General features: G+C 36.1%; 1 protein-coding gene across 1 annotated transcript in view; it reads left to right on the forward strand.

The window, feature by feature from the left end:
* NUP205 (nucleoporin 205) overlaps nucleotides 1-16,611 on the forward strand; it is a 43,476-nt gene that overhangs the window by 14,904 nt on the left and 11,961 nt on the right. Inside the window, 17 exon segments of the mRNA XM_056508116.1 lie at nucleotides 407-589; nucleotides 1,194-1,244; nucleotides 1,835-2,044; nucleotides 2,810-2,909; nucleotides 4,359-4,496; nucleotides 4,746-4,935; nucleotides 5,605-5,725; nucleotides 6,230-6,311; nucleotides 6,748-6,912; nucleotides 8,953-9,077; nucleotides 9,989-10,103; nucleotides 10,466-10,615; nucleotides 11,591-11,665; nucleotides 12,363-12,520; nucleotides 13,449-13,529; nucleotides 14,329-14,520; nucleotides 16,120-16,390. Coding sequence (XP_056364091.1) covers nucleotides 407-589; nucleotides 1,194-1,244; nucleotides 1,835-2,044; nucleotides 2,810-2,909; nucleotides 4,359-4,496; nucleotides 4,746-4,935; nucleotides 5,605-5,725; nucleotides 6,230-6,311; nucleotides 6,748-6,912; nucleotides 8,953-9,077; nucleotides 9,989-10,103; nucleotides 10,466-10,615; nucleotides 11,591-11,665; nucleotides 12,363-12,520; nucleotides 13,449-13,529; nucleotides 14,329-14,520; nucleotides 16,120-16,390 — 2,407 coding nt within the window.

A 16,611-nucleotide genomic window follows, 5' to 3' on the forward strand; every position in this document is an offset into this window, starting at 1 on the left:
CCAAATGCAGTGAGTCGTAGAAATATATAGAATGTATGTAATAGAAATACTAATAAAAGTCCCTTTACCCATGCTTGAAGAAGCTGCTGGAGTGTAAGTATTTAAAGACTAATTTCATTAATGTGTGTCTGCTTAAAAAAAAAAGTGAGTTGTTAGAAGAAGCTTGTATTATCTAAGTAATTTTTCTTTGTGAATAGGCACAATTCTAGTACTTGTAAGTCTTCATACTTGGCTTTTTGTTTAACTGAAATGGTTTGCTTTGGAATTGTTTACTAAATCTTCTGATATTTTGAGTACCTTCAAGGACAAAGCAGTGTCTTTGGTACTGAACTGTGAATTAGAGATTGTAACACATGAAAAACCTTCAAAATAATAATCTGCAGTTGTGTTTTCTCTTGAACTGTAGAGTGAGAATGCTCGCTTGGCTCTTTGTGAGCACCCTCAGTGGACACCAGTAGTGGTCATCCTGGGACTTCTGCAGTGCAGCATTCCTCCTATTCTGAAAGCCGAGCTGTTGGAAACCCTTACTGCTTTTGGAAGATCTCCTGAAATAGCTGCTTCACTCTGGCAATCTCTGGAATATACACAGGTATCTTAGGATTTTCAGTGCTTAGAACTGTAGCATCCTAGTTTGTTGAAATTGCCAGTAGTATATTCAAAATAGTATATTATTTCTTCCTAAACTTTATTTTTGCCATTGTTGAATATAATTTTTTCATGTAGTTAATGCTTTGGAACGATTTTGAAAATGACAGTCTCGTCTCAGAGATGTCATTGGCTGCTTATTTTTGCGTCAATACAGGTTTCCTAAGAGTCCTGTGTGAACTGTAATTGCCTTATTTTTAGTTGCTAATAAGAGACCCTGACAATACTGACATCTTACCACCTTTGCTTCCTAAGCTATGATATTTCTTAAAATATACTATTGTAAGAGATAATGAAGGAAATGTCTTTCCCCTTCCCAATATAAGTTAAAAATCATTTATGTGAAAACTTTATGCAGATCTTGGAGAATATAAAGCTGGAAGCATACAAGTGTCAAAAGTAATCCACCCTCTCAGACAGAAAAATCTTGGCTTTTAGATCTAAAATGTGATGAGTATCTTTTCTTTGCTCCTGATAAAAATGATGGAGATGCACTTTGATCATGTGAAATGTGTTGGTCTATTTTCATTTCTCTTTCTGTTTTGAAGATATTACAAACTGTGAGAAGTCCAGGGCAGAGACAAGCAATTGGTATTGAGGTAAGAGAGTCTGTACTTAGGCAGCCTCTCTGATCATCTGGGTTTGCATTTGGGAAGCACTTGCAGAGGCTGCCTCTCCTGCTGTGTCCATGGGAAACTTTTCTAATAGATGCTATTGTTGCACTGCTTTGTAATTTGCTTTCAAGCCTGCTTGTAATTTCTGGAAAATTTTAGCCTTTGTAACATCTAGTTCAGCTTCATTTTAGTAACAGAACAGCATCTAAACCCTCAAAGTCCTCATGAGCACTTCTTCCTAAGATTTTCTTAACTTGGACCCTCTTTGGTTACATCTTGGTACAGCTCACTTTGCTTCTAACAACAGTGGTAAATTAAAAGCAAAGAAGGTAAATGTTGAGGCATATCTTCTAGTAGCTGAGAAAGGAGTGAATGTATGTTGCTGAACTGAAATAACAGGAGTGATGCTTTGCTGCTTTTGCTCTGTTTGTGTTGTACTGTAGACAGAAATGCTGCTAAGTTGATTCACTGTGAAGTAATCCACAGATGATGCTAACATATTGTTTCTCACATGTTTCTTCCTCCCCCAAAATCTGTGATTTGTCTCCTCCTCTTTTTGCTGTCCTCCTGGGAAGGTTGAATTGAATGAGATTGAGTCCCGGTGTGAGGAATATCCTTTAACTCGTGCCTTCTGTCGACTCATCAGCACTCTGGTGGAGAGTTCATTCCCAGCTAACTTGGGAGCAGGTCTCCGCCCTCCAGGCTTTGATCCCTATCTCCAGTTCCTCAGGGACTCTGTGTTTCTCCGATTCCGCACCAGAGCTTACCGGAGAGCTGCTGAAAAGGTAATTTTTGTTTGAAAGTATTTTTTTTCTTAGGATATAGTTGTTGATGTGGCTTAGATCTGTTTGAGAAACCTATGCAGGTTTGATGCAGCAAAAGTAACCTAGAGAATTTGATAGTGTTTTGATTCTGTAAACAGGTGATATTTCGATTCATGGGTCAGGATATACTTCAAAGGAGCCTGTATAAAGTATCTTTTTTAAAAAAAGTTTGTATTCCTAAACTTTCATTTGCTGTACAGGATTCTGCAAGTCTACTGAATGGCTAATGACTTCTGAACATGACATGCCCAAATCTACAAGTCAGATTTGTCCTTTTCTCAGTGTTACCTCATTGAGAAAATACTTCTGACTTGATGAACCAAGGAATATGGCTTTGTTTTACAATACTTCTGGATGAAAGCACATGCTAAACTGTATCCTGGAAGCTGGCTATTCTTGATCTATTCTTAGCTATATACTAATAAAAATTATTTGTTGCTTATAGTTACAGTATCCTTATATGTATGTTGTATAATAGAGCCTAAAACAGGTAATAAATCTGTTTCAGTGTTCCCTTTCACTTCAGAAAGAAAGTTTGGGCTTTCGGATGATTTGACATGATGAAGTGTAGTGTTGTTGGCATGTTTGCTACCTAATTTTGAAATACTAGCCATGATTCTGGTCCAGTATATCACTGCACTGTGTGTTGTGTTCTTTATCATCTGGGCCTTGTTGCTTTAGTATCAGTCTTAATCTGTATATTATTTGTGTTCTCATTATCTGCAGTGGGAAGTAGCTGAGGTAGTTCTGGAAGTGTTTTACAAATTATTGCGGGACTACGAACCTCAACTTGAAGACTTTGTGGACCAATATGTGGAGTTACAAGGTTAACTTGTTTATTTGTTCACTGATAAACAGAATAATAGCTTGTTTTGCTCTGTTGCCTCTATCTTGGGATCTTTTTTAATATTACAAATAAGCTGGTGGAAAGCTATATCAAGACTTTAAAATAGGAGCATGTTATAAAACTTTCCATGTATTACCGAGATCTGCATTGCAGTAGGTCTTCACATACACTATTTTCTACTTTTCTATCTCTGCTAGGAGGATAACTTCTGTCTCTTTCATTTCTGATTTGGTTGAAGTGTAACATTTGAAACTTGAGCAGCAACTCAGTTTTGGCTTGTTCCTCTGGACTTCTTTGGTCTATATCTAAATCACCACTATTTGTATGGTTGATTTAAAGGCTTCATTGTATTCAAGATAACCTATATTATTGATATATGAATTACTGAAAGCAGGCAGTAGCAGTGGAATTGTGACCTGAAGCATTTAATTCTAAACACTTATTCTTTAAAAGGCTAATGTAGATTACAGTTGCCTCATTGTAGGAAATCCAAGGCTTATTTGGGCTCTAAATTTTTTTTCTTGAAAGTTTCTTGAAAGTGATGCCTGTGGATTTTCTTGTAGCAGTGCTGTGAGAACCACTTTTTAATTGAAGACAGCTTTAGAGTTGGAAGGCCTCTGTGCCTCGTACTTTGACAAAGAGTACTTGGCAGCATATCTGGCTCAGAATTTGTTAGCTTGTTCCTGTCCTCGGCTAATCCTTCAACTTGTTTGATTATTTGTGAGTTCCACAATATTTTGGAGAAGTGGGTTGATCTAGTTTTGAGTAGATGCATTTTTTGGACAGTTTCAGTGTGTGGCTCCAGTGGCATGGCTTGTCTGTTGGTGTGTGGTGGAGTGGCACACATGGAATGAATGGAAGAAGGGCATTTTTAAAGCTGATGCCAAAAGAAACCATACCCCTGTTGTCACTTGCATGTTATAAATGATTCTTACTGTTTTCCTGCTTTAATCTACCACAATTTATGAAGAGGCATTAGTCTTCTTTTATTTCATATCATGAAGGTCTTTGAATTTTAGGCTAGTAGTTTCATTTTGGCATACATTGTTATAGCAGTCATGGGAGTTTATCCTTATTGTGAGGATCAGGACATTCTCTTTGACTTCTGGAAATGCTTTTTCCCTCATTCAGGGTCTTCATGCAGGTTTGGGGGGGATGTAAACTTTTTCCAGTTTCTTTTTGATCAGATCTTCTTGGGGTTAAATTTTGAAATTGTGCTATTAGATACTGGAAAGTAATGGTAATTGCCTTTACAACTCTTCCCAGACTTCTAAAATTTCCTGAAAGGCTTCTGTATAAAAAAAATCTGTGCAGACTTGTTGCTTAGAACCATGGGGGCTATTACGTTTTGTAGCTTATGCGAACTGGAGTAATAAAAGGGGTTTTCATTAGAGGTTATATTTTTTATTTTACTCCTTCTGTCTTTAGGAGAAGAAATAATAGCATATAAACCACCTGGATTTAATTTGATGTATCATCTGTTGAATGAGTCCCCAATGCTGGAACTTTGCCTTAGTTTGCTAGAAGAAGGGGTTAAGCAGCTTGATACTTATGCTCCATTTCCTGGTATGTACCTAGAATTCATTTTGCATGTGAAGTTAAAATGTATACTAAGTAGGATTTAAAGCTAACACTGCATATCTGTAACTTGATGTTGTATCTCTTGCATATAAAAATCCTATATTGGGGGAAGTTTTCCTACTGGTAAAGAGCTGACAGGTTTTTTTCATTGGTACAAGGCTTGATGAATGACATTTATTAATGTAGTCTATTTATTTGCTCCTTTGTATTTTTCATGTTCTTTGTGCACTGCAGGGAAGAAGCACTTAGAGAAAGCTGTACAGTATTGCCTTGCACTTCTGAACTTAACCCTACAGAAGGAGAATATTTTTATGGATCTGTTGCGGGAGAGCCACCTTTCCCTTATTGTCACACCACTGGAGCAGCTGCTTCAAGGAATCAATCCTCGCACTAAAAAGGCAGACCACGTGGTGAATATTGCTAGGTATGTACAAAATACTAAGAAGGGAGGAGTTTTGGAGGCACAGAAGTGTTTGGATCCTGGATCCTTTCATTGGTTTCACTAGCCAATGCTCCTCTTTATGTAGAGCATCTCATGATTTCTTTTTTTTTTTTGGTGAGGGGAGATTCTTCAGAGGTGGTATGATCTGTGATTGTCTAGTGCAAGATTGGGATCTATATTTATAGTTTTTCTTTCTGAATTTTCCCCCTCTTATGATTTCTTCCTGTCTACCTTATGTTCAATGATTCCCTTGCATATAATTTCATTTTGCCCCAGGCTTTGATTGTCACAGTATGGGAGAGTTAAATGAATTTGATTGTTGGCTGTGTTTTACACGTGCATTATTTACTGTATTAAATGCCTGCGAGCAGTTTTTTTAACTTATGCAGCAGTGTTTAATGTAGATTTTGGATAAAAAGAATGATAAAAATTCCAGGAAAGGTTATTATCCCTACTCAGCCTACTCATCTCTCCCAATGGAGGAGCGTTCAGAGTTTCATATAGAGTGAAATTTTCTTTGAAGCATTAATATTATCTCATGTAATTTGATTTGTAAATGTTTTAGTTCTAAATGTTGTTTAGTTTCTTATCTGTACGTCACCATCTCTAAAAAGTCAACAATTTCATTGCCATAATCTTGTGTCTTTGAAGGTATCTTTACCATGGAAACAGCAATCCTGAACTAGCTTTTGAAAGTGCCAAGATTTTGTGCTGTATTTCTGATAATTCCAACATCCAGATAAAACTAGTTGGTGATTTCACACATGATCAGGTAATATCTGTTTCTTTGAATCTGAAAAGAGAAACTGATGGAAAATACTGGAGCTTCATAATGTTTCTTTAAAGGATAGATTTCTAGGTCAAATACGTTAAAACTATATTTTATTTTTTTTATTTATGCACATATAAAACGTCTTTTACTGTGGCATTAGAAAAACAATTACTTTATTGATTGAAAAAAGCAAAATCATGAATGTTTTCAAGAAGAAAAAGGGCAATGTTCTTTGAGATATGGAGATCTTTTGTGACATTATAGTCTTCAATCTGTGGTAATAGTTGAGCATATGTAACAACAGTAGATTTTTTTTTTTCTGTTCAGTGGCTAATTACTAACCTGTTCTTAAAACAGATGTGACTGTTAACTCTTGCTTATTAAGTAAGTTATATAATTTTTGTCTAGAAGTTCTGTCAACCTATCTGAAGGGAATTATGAAAAGTATTTGGTTTAGTGCTCTTAAAACTGTCTTCATTTCCATCCTTCCATTGTTGAATACAGAGTGTTAGCCAGAAGCTGATGGCTGGATTTGTGGAATGTTTAGATAATGAAGATGCAGAAGAATTAATTAATCCAGATGAGGGTATGTAAAAGGCTTCTTAAAATGGCTTAAACAGTTGTCTTTTGCATGGAATGAAATTAATGAAGGAGGTGTAAAAAGTGCTTATAAGTAAGGAAACAATCTTCCTCTGTTTTCTGTGGAATCGGACCTTTAACAGAACGAAAAACATCTATATTTTATTGAAGTATGTCCACAGTATGGTGACCCAATTCCAAACTGTTTTCAGAAGACAAGTATTTAACATTGCTTTGGATGTATTATTTACTGCTGTATTACCAGTAATTTGGAATTTTGTTCTTGTATCTCTTTGCAGTAATATAAGTTGATCCTTCAACATTCTTGTAATTAACTTGAAGATACTGAAAATTATTCTATTAGATGAATTTTTTACTTCATTATTCACCACATTTGCTTTTTTCTCCTTTTTTTTTTTTTTTTTTTTTTTTTCCTAATCAAGAGCTGGAGCCAGAAAAGAAGCGGGCACAAATCCATCATGAAACAAGGATCCATATTCTGAATCTCCTAATCACCTCTCTTGAGTGCAGTCCTCCCAGCCTAGCTCTGTATCTCTTGGGGTTTGAACTAAAGAAACCTGTCAGCACCACAAATTTGCAAGATCCAGGTATGAAGAGGAGAGGCTGTTAACAATAGTTCTGTTAGCAACACAGAGAATATTTATTGGGAAATTCATGGGGAAAAGCAGTTGCTCTTCAATTTAAGAGTAAAACAACAGGCCTTGTTCAAGTCCTCAAAAGCTACATGGAAAAATGTATTAATACTCAAATGCAGCATTTAAACAAATTTAGTATTTGATTCTTTGTTTACATTGGATTTTGGAACGGACTTGAAATTAGAATTGTGGGGGAAAATGATAATTTAGAAGTGAAATAAAGCATAGCTGTGTCCATGGTACAAAGAAGTTGATTTGATGATGCAAGTAGTACCTACATATGACAACATGTGAACTTACAAAAGAGATTGTCACTTTGAACTAGTTCTATTTCTTGGATATTGTTCTGTCCTTCCTCAAATTCCTGTTTCAAATTATTTATAGGAAAGAAAACCAGTTTTGTTTTTTTAATGTTGTAGAAAAAAGCCTTTTAGAACATGTAAGGTTTCATTCTAGTTCTAGGAATATATAAATATGTTAATTAATTATATATATGTGATAATGCAAACTTTAGAAATATCACTCCTGCTGCTTTAAATTTGAATTGGTGAGAATAATAGCATGTTACTCTGTGTCTTATTTGCTTCCTCAGTTTCTAATTAGTATTTTACAAAACAGACTGAGCAAGTCCAGCAGAGATGGTCAGGGAGCTGGATTATTCAGCCTGTGAGGAGAAGCTGAGGGAAGTCTGGAGAAGAAAAAGGCTTTGAGGGGACCTAATAGAAACCTTTGAACACCTGCAAAGGCATAAATGACAGGATAAAACCAGACTCTTCAGGGCAGTGTGACAGGAAGACGAGAGGCAGCGGGCATAAAATGAAACAAGAGAGGCTCAGTTTGGATATAGGAGAAATTTTTTCACCAGAAGATGGTGAAGCAGGTTGGCTACAGAGGTCATGCAATCGTAATATTTGGAAGTTTTCAAGACCCAACTTCCTAAAACCGTGAACAGTGATCTGATATCATAGCTAGCAGTAGTTTGGTGTTGAGATGTCATGGTATCCCTTCCAGTGTGAAATACAAGGTTGCTTCTCAACTGTTTTATAGGATGCTTTATATAAACAAGCTGAAACAAACATTCAATACTTTTATTTTAGTTTTTTGAGAAGAATATTTCTCATTATCTTTAGGTTTGTATTGGATACTATGGCCTAATAATTTTTAGTTCTTCATAGTTCTAAATGAAGTTTAAATAGGACCTGAATTTTATTTCTTCAGATATTGTGAAATTCAGTAGTTATGCAATACAGGTAACTGATCTGCACCCACACAATTTTACAGGGTGTCATATGTTAGGTCAGTGACGAGGAAATCTGTCTCAAAGGTGTGAGAAACCTTGCCCACGTCTTTCAATTAGCTTGTTAATAATGTGAAGAAATAATGACCGTAGGACATTTATCTCAAGATAATAATTTCCTGCTAAAGCATAAATTATACATGTTCAAACAGAGAAGGTTATTTCCCCTGTAAGAACTCTGGTTATCGATGCTTTTACTGCTTCAGGACCTCTTTCTGGGTCGATTAAAGGACTAATTGGCTAAAGGAAGAATGCAAAAAGACAGGATTTTAACTTCAGTATTAAAATGTATTCCCTATTCCCCTTGGTTGCAGTGTCAGGTGCCTTTAGGAGAATTAGTCATATAATGGCTGTTTTTGTAGAATAAGACAGGATTTTTTTAAAGCTGTTCTTTGAAATTGTCAAATGGCTCTTGGTTTAAAAGTGTAAAAGCAAGAATTCAAGTTGATTCACTAGCATCTCAAAAGCATACAGACTAACTATAAATATTTTCATTAGGTTGTTACTGAAACATGGTTCCTTCTTTGTTTTTAAATAATGGTGATAAAACTTTGCCAGATGATTTTGCTGCAGCTCTGTGGAACAGTAGCACAGGGTATCCAAACAGAGTTTGGGTTCTGTATTTCTGTGTACTTGACCTTTATTGGCTATGGAGGAATGTAAGATCAAGAACATTATTATTTTTCTCTTTTCAGGTGTCCTGGGTTGCCCACGGACTTGCCTTCATGCTATTTTGAACATACTGGAGAAGGGTACTGAAACAAGGAATGGGCCTACAGCAGTTCGGGAGTCTCCCCACCTTGCAGAACTCTGTTACCAGGTATTCAGCGTATTTCCTGTTGGCATATACTGGAAGTAGATTCTAAATAGCATTAGCTACTTCTTGGTTGGTGAACACAGATGGTTGATGACTCTGATAATAGTTTCACTTTTAAAATGAGTATTAGTCAGGTTATTATATACATGGAACTCTTCCTATTTTTTACCTTCTTCTGTTTAAAAAAATATCTTGTAGCATCACAGAAATCAAAGGATCTGCACTCATGTCAGAAACTTGGGATTAGGACATACTTATATGTCCTAATAACTATGCCTAAATATCTTTGGTCAGCCTTTAAGTCCATTCACGCATATGCCAATTTTTTTTTTTTTTTTTTTTTTTTTTTTTGTAGTTTTGGAGATGTAGTATGACAGCCAATAAAATAAAATTACAAGGCAGGGAAATTCTCTGCTTTATTCTGTAGCTCTGTGTGGCTGAGAGGGTCAGGTGGGGGAGACAGCTGAGTTTAGACAGATGTGCAAGGTAGCTGATGCTTCTACTTAAATCATAGAATCGTATAATTACACTTTTGTATCATGTTGAAAATCCATAGAAAGAATTTTAAACATTCCTCAAAGTAAAAGGCAGTTCTGTAGAAGCAGGGAAAACATTTCCTGTCTTGGTGGATGTACAGACAAAAAAAAGTAATTTTTAAGTGAGCTGAACAAACAGGCTCATGTATTGTCATGTTGTGAACAAATAGCCATTGTGGTCATGCACATGATGGTTCTTTAATATCATAGTTCAACATCTGTTACAAATTATATGTTCAACTTTGAAGAAAGCTGATGAAAAACTTCCTGTAAATACTGGTAATATTGTTTGAGCAGTAGAACAGTATTATACTTCTTTTGATTTGGTGGTTGGTTTGTTTTTAAAATACATGGCTATCTACTGTTTTTGATTGTCAGGTGATCTATCAGTTGTGTGCGTGCTCTGACACTTCAGGTCCAACTATGAGATACCTGAGGACCAGTCAGGATTTCTTATTCACTCAGCTCCAGTACTTGCCATTTTCTATCAAAGGTAATTTTTATGCTGTGATAAGGTTGTGCATGCTTAAAATTCGATGGATTTTTGACTCCCTAGGATTGAAAGAAGAAACACAGGTAGCATTATTAAACTGAATTGATTGCAGGCTCTGCTAATTGTTTAATTCTGCAAGAATTGAACTCTGTGTATACGCTTATTGCATATATGTGTATGAGTTGTTTTCAAAATAACCACATGTTCGTTTATTGGCTTTTGTCAGATCTGTCTTTTTGTCTTGTAAGCAAATAATAACTAATGACATCCTCTAAAAGCTTTCTCAAGTGAAAAATGCTTTCCTTGGAGTAAGTAACATTATTTATGCTAAGTTTTATAATTGCTGCTTTATCCCCATCCAGAACATGAGATCTCAACTCTCAACCAAATGTCGTGGCTAATGAAGACTGCAGCTATAGAAATGCGAGTGACGTCGCTGAACCGCCAGCGCTCCCACACACAGAGACTGCTGCACCTGCTGCTCGATGACATGCCTGTGAAACCATACCTGGGTAAGAGGAACTTCTGCTGAGGGTAAATAGGCTGGAATAAAAGGACAATGAGAGACTTCATTTGAATTCTTCATAAGCTTGTGACAGTTCATTTGTGGTATCAGGTGTGGAATTGCCACCGCAGATACGGGAAGAAAGATTATGGTGGTTGTAGACTCCAAAGTGAAAGAAATCAGGGCGTGATTTTGTTCATTGCTGATAGAAAAATTAAAAACAGTTTATGAGGTAGGAAAGGGAATATTAAAAAATAATTAAAATTGTAGAATAATTTATTTTGAGCTGCCGTTTAGAATTGTTACAATATAGAGAAGGTGGAAGATCTTCTATGGTAATCAGTTTTAGACAAAGTTTCTCAGTCTGTCACAAGCTCTCAAATCTCTCTTGCAGAAGATAGTAGCTACTGGTCAATTTTGCTTTTAACATTATAACATCAAAAAAGTGATATTTAATCCCAAAGTGGTATAAAATACAATGTTAAATGAAAAGGCAAGATTTCAGAGTTTTAGAACAGGGTAGAAGTAAATCAAGAAAAATAAACCTAGATGGCAATAAAATCCTTTACATCAAGAAAGTAGAATAAATGGAAGATATTTTAGCAGGCTACTGCAGTATGGTGTTTTCCCTTTTATCAGCCTGAGCACTCTCTTCATCCTTGTGAGGATCTGAGTATGGGTAACTGTGTCCAGATATGCTACTCATTTGATGGTGTCTATCCAACTGCATTATTCATACCAGCATGTGGGATGTCTATTTAGGCATTTCTGGTATTTTCTAATCTATATATAATAATTGGATAGCTTTTGTCAGATTAGTATTGATTTAATTTGATTAACAGTTCAAGGCTGTATTGTATTAGAAGACTTTAATGTGAAAGGTTTATCACTGTGCTCTGTCTTTCACTATTAATAAAGTAGGTCATATTTTCACTTAGATTTGTTTTTTTGTAATTTTTTTATTATGTTTTATTACCTTCAGCTGATGGTGAAGGAGGAATGGAAGATGAAAGTCGATCAGTCAGTGGATTTCTCCATTTTGATACTGCTTCTAAAGGTAACTGTTATGACTGTTGATTATTTATCAGTAAAGTTTATCTGCTCCTGAACAGGCCAGAGGGCCACCTCCAGAAAGGACACTTGGGGAAAGAAAGAGGTGTTCTAAGCAGCAGCAGTACATGAAACAATTTTATTTAGTGTGGAGAAAAAAAATAAATTACAGAACCTTGATACAGATGGCTGGAGTGAGTGAAAATACTGAACTGGAAAGGCAGTTTGAAGGGTTTAAGTATCTGTGCAGGGATGAAATGGGAGAATGGCAGTCTATTAAGGAACAGTGAGGCTGTTGCTAAGGCTGAACATACTTGTATTTTCTCAGCAAAGAATATAAGTCTTAAATAAATAAATTCAGATTCCTTATGGTTCCTCAACAAAAGACTGCATGGTTATAATTGAAAACCAGCCTAGTTTCATTTAGGAGAAAAAATTAGTCTTCTGTTTGTAAATATTGGATGACATGCATGTATAACAGGAGAACTATAAAATATAAGACTATTTAAGAATTGAAGGCCTTAGAAAATGTTTTTAAACCTGTTATATAGATTGATCACACTTCCTGAAGATTTAGTGCTTTCTTTTGAAACTTTACACATTAAGATAAAAATTTAGATTTTCAAAGGTAAATTAGGCTCTTAAATTTTTTTTGTTTCCCCTTAATACTTCTGAATACAACTTGAATTGATTTACATTTGCAGTACGCAGAAAGATCTTAAATATCCTGGATTCAATTGACTTCAGTCAGGACATTCCAGAGCCTTTACAACTGGATTTTTTTGATCGGGCTCAAATTGAGCAAGTCATTGCTAATTGTGAGCACAAGAATGCACGTGGACAAGTGGTCTGCAATGTCAAGGTTAGCATTGGTCTTTGTTTTCAAGTTGCACTTGCTGTTTTGTATCTTAATAAAAAATAAATCATTGTGTTAATAATACTTTGAAACTTACTTTTACATAAAGGGTGTATGTTTCAGATATGTATTTCTTTGGTTGCCAGTACACAACTACCTAGCACTACATTTGTGTACACAATTACATGTGCAGCATTGTTGCGTACTGCAGTAGTTCTTGGAGGCTTTACTTAAGATTGTGTCACATTGTGATGAGTACTTGACAAGTGTATGATAAATAATCCTGAAAAGTTTGTGACCCTAAAAAATTGGGTAAAACTTGTTGGAAGCCCAGTCCATCTGTTGCATCTGTCACAATGTAGCCATCTCCTAGATTCTTTTAGGAAGTACAAATACATCTCCTTTGTCACTTGTCCTAGTTTTGGCTCAAATAGCATTAATTTTCTTCATAGTAGCTGTATAGTATTGTGTTTTGGATTTAGGATGAGAGCAATGTTCCTAACACTTTGATCCTTTAATTGTTCCTAAGCAATATTTACATAATGGAGGACTTTTCATTTTCTCAAACCATCCACCAGTGAGTAGGCTGTGGGTACAGGAAGCTGGGAGGAGACACAGCCAGGACAGCTGAGCCAAAACTCACCAAAGTTCCATGCCCTATGTTATCATGCTCAGTGTATAAGCTAAGGGGAAAGCTGGCTGAGCTGCTGCTCAGGAACTGGCTGGGCAGTGGTTGGCAGGTAGTGAGCAATTGCATTTGTACCTCCCTTGTTTGTATTATTCTACATGATGTATTATTCCCCCCTGCTTTCCTTTTCTGTCCTATTAAACTGTCTTTAACTCAACCCTGGGGCAGAGAGTGAATTGCAGTGTGGTGTTTATCTGCCTGCTAGCTTAAAGCAGATCATCATTAAAGTTTCACTTTTAATTTCAGTATGTTCACAGAGTTCTGGTTGCAGAAGTCAATGCCCTTCAAGGAATGGCAGCAATAGGTCAGAGACCTTTACTTATGGAGGTAAGTACAGAAAAAGTTAACTGCTGTTTGTTGCTCTTGGCGGATTTCATACCCTGTCGAGCAGTAAGCTTTACTATAAAAGATTGTGGATTTGAGTCCTAGTTTAGAGTTAGTAATTCCTGAAGACAAAAATCCCAAAATTGATAAGCTAAGGTCCTTCTTACCGTACTGTTCTCTGAACAGCTGGCCTGGAGTATGTTTTCTTTTTTTCTTTAACCTCTTCCCTCCACATTAGTGTTAACTATTGCAGCTTCCACCCCACCATACAGGAGGCAGTTAGACACTGATAATAAGATTGGCTGTTGACAAGTACGGTGGGTTCATCCTACAGCCAGGATCATTTTGCCTTTCTCTTACAGGGGATGCTGATTTATTTCTCCTTTTTTCTACACAGATACAGTTTCAGTGAACTGGGAGATTAGTTGCTTTCTGAGTTTTCTGCCATCTTTTAAATTAAGTTGAAATTGATTAAATGGATGCAAAGGATAAAGGAGAAACTACTCAGACTAAGTGGGGAAAAAAGGCACAAATAGATTTTTCATAGTTGTTTTTGTTGATTTTAAAGTGTTAGAAAATAATTTTTTTCCTATAAGGTTGAGACATTCAGTTGTCTGCCCTGTGAAAAGCAGCTCAGAAACAGAACGGGCTACCTTGTTAAAGTAGTAATAGCAGCTTGTTTCTAGTAAACTGAAGACTTGAGAACTACTACTAATAGATAAAATTGTCATCTTGAAGTCTGTCTTTGCAATGAATTTCTTGTAGCACATTGTAACTGAGTTTGTTCGTGCTGGGTTCTCAGGAGATCAACACTATCCTGCAGTACGTAGTGGAGCGGAACAAGCTGCTGCAATGCCTCCATGCCAAGAGGCATGCTCTGGAGTCGTGGAGACAGCTGGTGGAAATCATACTCACTGCCTGCCCCCAGGATCTCATACAGGCTGAGGACAGGCAGCTGATTATCCGGGATCTGTTGCAGGATGTGCATGACAAGGTAGTGCTCTGCTGGAAATCAACCCTCTCCTTGAACTTTGTTGCTGCATCTTTTTATGTGGAAGTGCTGCAATTTTGATTGTGATCCAAAAATTTTTTGTCTGCATATAGTATTCTTTTTAGTTTTCTGATTGCTGTTATGCTGAAGTTGAATGCACTTTGGACAAAGGGGATGCTCTGTATTCTTGCAGAGCTACTGTTGAACTGTGTACCATATATGGGGAAATTTCAGAGGCATTTCAGTATCATCCAGCATGGTGGTAGTCTGGAAAAGGTGTGTGAAAAAGAAACAGCCTGCTTTGATGAAAAGCAAAGAAAAACTTACAGAAGGCTGAAGGCAAACTGCTATATTTGTTAATTTACTGCGTTTAGATGATTCAATGCAAATCCTACTGCTGCTGCTTTTGAAAAACTGAAGAGTTGAATGAAGCTTTGTAATAGAAAAGCTAAAGATGGTAAAATCAGAAGGGCTTTTGGAAGTGTGAGGGTTTGTCTTCAAAGTCTAAATGTTTTACTGCTGAGTTATAGTAATAATTTTTGAGACAGACAAGACAGTTATTACTGACCAATCCATTTTAAAAGGCAAAATTTAATGAAGGATTGTTGTACTTTTTAGCCTGCTTGGGAATTATTATTTTTTTGCTTTAGTGCAAGAATTACATGGTTTATAGTTGTGATTAATAGCTTTGTTTTGAGAAATGTATATAAAAATGTTATATTTTTTCAAGGAAGAAAGCAACCTTTTTTGGGTTTTGCTTTTGTTACTTCCATTATTTTCTTCTGTAGGAGTTACCTAAACTATACTTATACTTATACTTCGTGTAATGCTGGTTTTGTTTTTTATTTGAACTAAATTAAAAAAACAGGAAACAAGGAAGGCCTTCACTAGCTGAAGAAATTTCTTTCCTAAAATCTTTACAAAGAGGAAATTCCAGACTCTTAATTTTCTGTAACACCTTGGTGATCACTTCTGTGAGGTAGAGAAAAAGAATTGTTACTGTCTATTGAAAGTAATTGAACTACTGTTCAAAATTAGTGTATAGCTTAAAAGGAAAGCTGCTTCAGTATTAGTGATAAAGGTACCAGATTTACCTTCTAAATAATAGAGTGAATAAAAACAATGCATGCAAACTTCTTGTTAGTGTTTTTCCGCATTATCTTAATGCTTTTTTGATGCTGAGCCCTTTGTGTTTTTTAAGTAGTACCTTCACATTTTTAATGTAATAAAATAGCAAAGAAAGTACCAGCTGTTCTTTCTCTAGCTTAGGTTTAGATATTTTACTATTAAAGCATCTCAAATATTTCTTCTTTTTGCCATCCAGATTTGATTATCAGCCTGCCTGTGATTTATGTAAAAAAACCCAGAAGGCTAGTGGTCTTCTCAATTAAAATATGTTCAGCTCAGGTTTCTAAACAAGTTTCTGACATTACTGGTGATGTATTTTAAATACTGTCATGTAAATGAAGTCCTTATGCATACATAAATTAAATAGTTGTGAGAGGGTAATTTAATTGCTTTAATAACTCATAAAATCAGACACTTTTTTAAACATTTTTTCTTTTTGTCTTTTTTTTTTTTCCTGTCTACTTCTGTGTTAAGATCCTCGATGATGATGCAGCTCAGGAGTTGATGCCAGTGGTGGCAGGGGCTGTGTTCACCCTGACTGCCCACCTGAGCCAGTCTGTGAAAACGGAGCAGAAACAGCCCCTTGCACTCCCTATGGCTGGACAATCCCAATATGTCTTGATGCTGGATGGTTCTTTTACCTCATCACCTGGCTCTGAGAGCATTTCCATGGGTTTTGCTTCCATTGGTGACTCCTCCCTCCACATCATCTTGAAAAAGCTGCTGGATTTCATTTTGAAAACAGGTGTGTTGACTTTTGCAGGGTGTGTACATGAATTCCATCTGCCAAGACTAAAAAGGAGCTGACCTGCTTTCAGACAACTGCAGTGAAGATTTTTGTAAGTCAGTTAGGTGGATCTTACATGATTAGTATAGATGTAAGTGATGTTAATAACAAAAAAAATCAGCAGATACTTTCTAAAAAAAATCTGAACAATAAACAAGAGAGATATGTAAATGACTGTA

This window comes from Oenanthe melanoleuca, chromosome 1A (assembly GCF_029582105.1).
Source record: "Oenanthe melanoleuca isolate GR-GAL-2019-014 chromosome 1A, OMel1.0, whole genome shotgun sequence".
NCBI lineage: Eukaryota > Metazoa > Chordata > Aves > Passeriformes > Muscicapidae > Oenanthe > Oenanthe melanoleuca.